The 7,448-nt window shown below is 49.8% G+C and overlaps 1 protein-coding gene across 1 annotated transcript; it reads left to right on the forward strand.

The window, feature by feature from the left end:
• The first annotated feature begins 4,328 nt into the window (after positions 1–4,328).
• SIX6 (SIX homeobox 6) lies at positions 4,329–7,182 on the forward strand. The gene is made up of 2 exons (XM_011961934.1): positions 4,329–5,345; positions 6,439–7,182. Exons 1-2 carry the CDS (start codon positions 4,774–4,776, stop codon positions 6,605–6,607), a joined length of 741 nt encoding a protein of 246 aa, XP_011817324.1. The 5' UTR covers positions 4,329–4,773; the 3' UTR covers positions 6,608–7,182.
• Positions 7,183–7,448: the final 266 nt, after the last annotated feature.

The following is a 7,448-nucleotide window of genomic DNA, read 5'->3' on the forward strand; positions in this document are numbered from 1 at the left end:
AGCTGGCTACATTTTTTAGCACTAATCCTTCCGGCAAGAACCCACTGATATGTAGCTCTAAGCAAGTAATGCAGTAATGTGGTTAACCTGGTAAACATTTAGGCTTGTCCTAAAGAAGTAGACTACAGAAAAATGAATTTAAGACCACAGTTTATATTACAAGGAGTATAATTTGTAATATGCTCTTTGACTTAGATACAAGTTTTTATCCAAGTGCCTAGAATCAACCACAAGCTAGAAGTCAAACCACAGTTGATCCGGCAGCCTAACATTTTTTAAGAAAACATTACCACTAATTAATCATCACTGTGAAGTATCGCATTGTCCCACATTTAAACTTACACAAATTTCCTCCAATTAACAATATAAACAATTTTGTACCACTTGAAAATGTCGTTTAAAAATAGCTGATGAAGAATAATAACAAAATATACTAATCTCTTAAAATGAGGTCAATATTTTAATTGTAATACTTTTTTGCCAGTTAATTTAACAACACTAGGAAACCTACAAACATTGCTCAAATGGTGTTTGTTCTCAGAAATATACAATTAAAGCACCTTCTCTGTTCTTTGTTACAAGGTGCACAATGGCAGGGGAAGAATGCTGAAATACAGCAATCTACCTTGGCAGTTTATTAGGATAGTTAGTAGTACTTTAAAAATAGAATATTGAATTCATTCCAAAATCTGAAGGTCTGTACTATCAAATACATGAACAAACACATCGTATTTATGCATACGATATACCTGAAAATCAGAATGCCAAATAAATAAGTGTTTGAAAGTGTAAATTTTTAATACTGTAATTTCAAAGTCTGAAAAATGCCTTTTAAAACTTTCTAGATTATTTTTATACTTTTTTAAAAGTAGAGTTATAAAAATTAAAAGCCAGTTGTCACTACCAACGCTCGGCTTTGAGACACAGGAAAGGGAAACCAAGATCTCTTCCAAAGTCTAAATCACACAAAAGACTGGGGACTTCATTGTCTTCCAGTCTGTGACTCTCAGATGTAGCACAAATGTCTTTATCGAGGAATTCAGACGGACTCAATTACTGCATTCTTAAAATATCTCATTATGTCAAATTGCGTGAGAAAAAAAACAAAAACACATCATTTAAAAAAAACATTTGACTTAGGAAAAGTCAAAGAAAAGATAAGATTGGAACCCAGAGGTAAGAAAGTATCGACTTCTAAGCACTGCTCTCCTCTGGCAAATGTGAGCTACTGGTCGGCAGGGTGAAACCAGAATTCCACCTGTCCTCTACTCTAGAGAGGAAAATCAGTAGGGGCAGAGCGAGGAGTGAGATCCCCATATATGCAGAAGTCCCACACTGAACTCCGGATATTTCTGGCATGAGCCTCAGAATTCCCTAGGGCACATTGCCTAAATCCAGCACGAAACAGCTACAGAACCTGCCCTTGGACATCATCTTCTACATGCTTTTTTCTCCATATTTGCCCCACAAAATGCAACTCTAGAGAAAGCTGAGTAGACGTCTATGGATTCCCGGCAAGACTCGAGAGTTTGTCCAGGACCTCATGTCTCCATCTACTAGCTGCAAACCAGCGGTAGAAAGTTGCAAAACCACCCAGACAGGCCCAAGGCCAAGTGCTGCCACTGTACTTTCTTGATTTCCTGGTCAAATGCAAAAGAAAAATGAAATGTGGGATAAGAAGTGAGGGGTTGCCTGGAGGGTTGGCAAAAAACCGCAAAACTGGTAAAAGAAAAAAAAAATTACACCCTTCCGTAAAATTAAGAAAAGCCAGCCGGAAGATACAGCTTTCGTCTGGCAAACCTAGGAGAAGTACACCTTAAGGGTGGAGTGAAGGTCACCGCCTTCCCCAAAACAGCGTTATTTCTAAGGAATCCCGTGAAGCTTCCCTCTTTCCCAGGGGGCTCGGCTCACATACTTCTTCCTGTTCGTCCCTTCCCCTTGTTAAGCCGGGGAACAAGTAAGTGATTCCAAGGTGTCCTGGCGCAGTCTATTTCCTTTGGGTTAATAAAATTAAATCAAGTCCCTTGCGATGGCAAAGATGGATCTCCTGATAGTAGACCCCGACCTCCAGGCGCTTCTCAGTCCCTTCCTGCCGAGCGACCAGACAGTGCTCGGGCTCTGCCCCACGCAGCCCGCACCCTTCTGGCAGCTCCCGCGCGGCCAACTCAGACTCGCAGTTCCAGTTGCCCGCGAGCCTCAGAAGCCAAAGCGCCCTCATCTAATTATCTGCAGAACTATTATCCAAGAAATGGGCCACAGGATAAATATTCCCATTTCCTGGATGGGGCCCCTAGACTGTCGACTTGCTCACAAAGATTAAGGGTAAGAAAGCAGCTCTCCCCGAATGTGCCTCTTCCAAATTGTCCAGCAAAAGGGCGAGGGGGACGTGTGGTCTCCTGGGGCATGGACAATCTCTCCCACCTCAGCAGCTAGGCGCTGGGATCCAGGTCGGCTCTCGGCTCGGCTCGCAGGCTGTAAGGTCTCCGAGGACCCCACCGCCTCTTCTGCATGCTAAGGGTGCGCGCCAAACAATTTCGCGAGCAATAGCCGGCAGAGGAACCATCCCGAGAGGGAAAATAAACCTCTGCAAACTGGAGCAAGGGGGTGCTTTCCTTCCCTGGCCAGAAGCTCCGGGATCGCAGCCCTGCTGGGTCCGGCTTCATCTCTGCCCGGCCCCCTCCCAGGCCCTTATTTTCTGCACCGCGGATTCTCCTCCGCCTGCATGTTCGGGGCCCTTGTATGCGCTGTTTCTTTCTAAAAGTTGTCCTTCCGGCTGATTCGGAAGTCGCTCCAAAGGAAAGAAGGTTTATGCTTTGTCATTATCTTCATCGCCCTCTTTATTTTGCCCCTGCCCTGTCGTATTTCAAGAAAATGAACTCTTAGAAAAGAAAGCCTCTCCGTTGAGGCGGTTGGCAATCTCACAGAAATGATGTAAATGGTTTCAGGGCTTTTTTCTTCCCCTCTGCTATTTTTTTAGAGTGAACTGTGAAGATCTGTGAAAATAATATCAGGGTTTTCCGTCAGAACGAGCTTTGCCCTGCACTCAGGCGTGGCGTGATCTGACCCGACACCTCCAACCATCTGTGCCATCTATCTGCCTTCTGATTTACCAGATCTGTACAAGCCGCATACAAATTGTGCTTGATACTAAAGAAAAGACAGTCAGGCCCAGTCCAGTTCGGCGGTGAACATTCTCATCTCATTTCTGTCTAGGGATGGACCTCCCCAAAACGGTTTTCCTGGTGTTTTTGTTATACAGCCCCCTACCAGTTATTTTCTTCAGACTAAACAAACCCCTACCACAGGCCCAGATGAGATCATGGTTTCTTTGACCCAGGCCTCAGAAAATGGTACGATGTGGACTGCCAATTGGGAATCAATAAAAGTTGCCAATTCACTCTACTGGCCCAAAGTCAGAGACACCAAGTCACTCCTTCCTCACTACAGGAGGGGTCAGTGCTCAGCGGCTTAAGAAGTGCTTTCTAGGCCCCCGCATTGTCGTGGATGCCTGTCTGTATTGTATTTTTACTGAATTGCTCTTGGGCTAAAATGCCAAGGTTAGAGTTGTTACCCCCAGCTCAAGAGGTATATGTTCTAACACAAGGTAGGGGCAAAATAAGCCTGCAAGGAAAGGAGTTAAGTCGATATTTTTTAAAAGATATCGGAAATAAGCTTTTAAGTTGCTGTCCTGACCTACCAATGACTTCTTGGCTCTAGATGTGGCTATACTGCACATTTGTTCAAGCCCATTAAACTGGGGGAGGGGGAGAAAGTTTATTTCTCCTCTTTATTTGGAGGTACCTAGAGCCCACCCTTCTTTTCTTAAAGTATCCGACTTCGTGGTCTGCATCTGCGTTATCAGACGTGAACATGTCCTTGTTCGCATTTAAAATTTTAGTGGGCCTTGAAGGGAATAAGGCTAGAGTTCAAACTGACCTCTTCTACAGATCCCTGGTCCTGTTCCTGCTGCTCCAGATTTTCTTCCCACTCAGCTGCTTTGGCAACTGGAAAGGGGAAGAGGGAGGCATGTAGAGATGGGTACTTGGGAAAAAATGAGAAGATCGCTTCCCCCCACCCGCTTCCTGCTCCCACCGCAAGGTTTGCTGTTTCGCTACAACTAAACTTGCGAATTCTCGGAGCATTTCAGTTTGGCTCAGTCCTCTTTGTCCTCTGGAGACCTCTCGACCAAGACAACGCATCGCCCCAAAGTGAATTCCTGTAGCATCACTGCTTCTTTGGTGGGAAAGGGGAAGGAGGGGTAGAGTGGGATGGGGGAGGGAAGAAGAGTGAACGCTGCCGCACTCGCCTCTCTTTTTCTCCCAGACACTCGCATGTCTTTTCAACCTCCAGGTTCTGCAAAATACTGAGGAAAAGTCCAGGGACTAACGGCGGGCGCTGTCGAGCACGGGGAGGTGCTGAAACGGTCCTGGCTTGCTGGTCCAAGCTTTGATTGGCAGAGCCAGCCGGTGACTGACAAGGGGTCTCCATGGCGCCCGCGCCGCCAATCCGCCCACCCCAGTAGCGGAGCCAGCTCTCCTGCCGGCGTGCTTGGGCCGAGCCAAGCCCGAACCCCGAGCCGCGGAGCCAGCACCTCCTCCAGTCAGGGCCGCCCGCTTCCGGCCTTTGCGCCACCGCCGCCACCAGTCGTGTGTCCCCGCTGCCCCAATCCGCCTCATCGACAAGAGCCTGGCGCACTCAGCCAGGCCCGCGGGCATCTGCTGCGTGTCCCGCTCCGGGCTCAGTGCCCTCGCCGCCGCTGCCGGCGCTGCCTCGATGTTCCAGCTGCCCATCTTGAATTTCAGCCCCCAGCAAGTGGCCGGGGTATGCGAGACCCTGGAAGAGAGCGGCGATGTGGAGCGCCTGGGTCGCTTCCTCTGGTCGCTGCCCGTGGCCCCTGCGGCCTGCGAGGCCCTCAACAAGAATGAGTCGGTGCTGCGCGCACGAGCCATCGTGGCCTTTCACGGTGGTAACTACCGAGAGCTCTACCATATCCTGGAAAACCACAAGTTCACCAAGGAGTCGCACGCCAAGCTGCAGGCGCTGTGGCTTGAAGCACACTACCAGGAGGCTGAGAAGCTGCGTGGAAGGCCCCTAGGGCCGGTGGACAAGTACCGAGTAAGGAAGAAGTTCCCGCTGCCGCGCACCATTTGGGACGGCGAACAGAAGACACACTGCTTCAAGGAGCGCACGCGGCACCTGCTACGCGAGTGGTACCTGCAGGATCCATACCCTAACCCCAGCAAAAAGCGTGAGCTCGCCCAGGCAACCGGACTGACTCCCACGCAGGTGGGCAACTGGTTCAAAAACCGCCGACAAAGGGACCGAGCGGCTGCAGCCAAGAACAGGTCGGTACCTAGAGGCCTCCGCGATTCGTGCGCACCGGGGAGGATGCGGGTGGAGGCACCTCTGGCGCCCTTACCCAGTCCCTGGCGACTCCAATTCAGCAGGATTTGGGAGCGCGGTCTGTCTCGGGTTAAGAGACTACTTGCGTTCTGGGTTCCTGGAGTTCCCTTCCCGGCTCTGCTTCCCCACCCACTGGTTCTCCACGCCTCCGGGCAGCTGCAGCAGCTGGTCCCGGTCACCAAACCAAGGCTTCACTGGGACAGAGAGGGAAAGAGAAATAAAAATTAAAATCCTACAAGTAGGGACCCCAAGACCCAAAGCTAATTCTTGTCAGCCTGGCCACAGGCTCCTACTATTAATGGAAGCCTGGCTTATTAGCAGTGTGTCGGTTTCATGTTAATTATCATTTTCAAAGCCCAGGTGTATTCCTCCGTATTGCTTTGAAAACAGTTTTCAACGGACTTTTGAGAAATGGGAAGTCGAGTTTTCCTCTTCCCATGCGCTGCCTGCTACCCTTGTCTCAAAACAGCAAACTAGTCGGTGGGCCGAGGCTTTTCATTTCCCGGAGTGTGGATCTCGATGAGCCAAACATTTTGCGAAAGAGCCCAGCCTCATCCCCCAGGCCCAAATGATTCTTACAATCCTTTTTGCCTTTAGGTCGGGCCGACCCGATCCAACGCGATCGCGGGAGCACTGACTCAGGCGTACGCCCCACTAGAAATGGAATCCCATGTCCCCGGGACCTATTTGTCCTTGTCACCCACGCTTCGTTTATTTCCTGACAGTCCTGTTTATCTCCCAAAGGTGGACAACAAACGGGGAGGACCCTGCAAGCCCAGTATACCAAAGACCTGGGAGCTGGGGCGCTGAGAAAGGGCGCGAATGATGGTGGGGCACAACAGTAGGGGCCCGCGGAGGGGCAGCCGCGGACTCCTGCCCGACCTCTGTCGCCTTGCCGGGAAATCCTCGCCTTCACTGCTCGGGTCCACGGAAGAGCCTCTGGCCGCCGGGCTGGAGGGACGAAGGAGGTGGTGGGGGCGGGTAGCGGGCGGCTGTGTTACGAGCTGTGACCCGTGTTCCCTTTCTTCCCTGTAGACTCCAGCAGCAGGTCCTGTCACAGGGTTCCGGGCGGGCACTACGGGCGGAGGGCGACGGCACACCAGAGGTGCTTGGTGTCGCCGCCAGCCCGGCCGCCAGTCTATCCAGCAAGGCGGCCACTTCAGCCATCTCCATCACGTCCAGCGACAGCGAGTGCGACATCTGAGTTGCCCATCCAGGATGCTAAGAAGCAGATTCCAGTGTAAAAACGAGAAAAACAAAATGAAAGAGGGAAAGAAGATGAGAGACCTGCAAATCCAGCGCCAGAGAAGCCAGGTGACCAGAGACCCGCGCGCTCGGGTTGCCGGGTTGCCGTTTCTCGCCCCACACCGCGGCCGGCCTGGCTCCACTGGCGCCCTTTGGCCGCGACCACAGGAACCCACGGTGAGGCCTGACCCAGCACCACGTTCTTCTCGCTTTGCTTTTTCCTAAGGATTTTGCTGCAAAGTCGCCTTCGGAACCGAACTGCAAGCTGAGCGCCTGCCCAGATTCTTCCATGGGTATTTCACGTCGAAAGGACGCTGTTTTGTTATATATGTATAACTTTTGCTTTAAAGTTTTTTTTTTTTTTTAACAAAACATATATATGCTGTTTATTTACTTATTTAAGAGACCGCCATGGTAGGTTTCTCTGTAGCTTGGGGAACTTGCTGTTTCTAAACATGCAGGCTGGTGCTGATGGGTTCTGTGTGGAGAAGCCGAACAATAAAACAACCTAGTGGGCAACCTTCTTAATTAAGGGAGCTGCTCTCAGATTCCTTTTATTATTATTATTATTATAAAGATCATTCCCTTCACCAGGCATGCAGGGACCTTTGAGCAAATGGTCTCTGGAAGGTCTTATCTATATATCTTTTGCCTTCTTTAGTGCTTCCTGGTGTATGTTTTAAACAACCTATGGTAGGTCCATAACCACCTTGCATGTCAAATTACATGTATGTGCATATATGTATGCACCTATACAAACACATATGTATGTATGCATACACATGATATATTTAAGGCTA

Source organism: Colobus angolensis, unplaced genomic scaffold (assembly GCF_000951035.1).
Source record: "Colobus angolensis palliatus isolate OR3802 unplaced genomic scaffold, Cang.pa_1.0 Scaffold57, whole genome shotgun sequence".
NCBI classification, from domain to species: Eukaryota; Metazoa; Chordata; class Mammalia; order Primates; family Cercopithecidae; genus Colobus; species Colobus angolensis.

Coding starts and splice junctions, on each gene's coding strand:
- SIX6 (XM_011961934.1), top strand. CDS start 4,774: ATGTTCCAGCTGCCCATCTTGAATTTCAGCCCCCAGCAAGTGGCCGGG. Junction 5,346..6,438: donor GCGGCTGCAGCCAAGAACAG/GTCGGTACCTAG, acceptor TCTTCCCTGTAG/ACTCCAGCAGCAGGTCCTGT.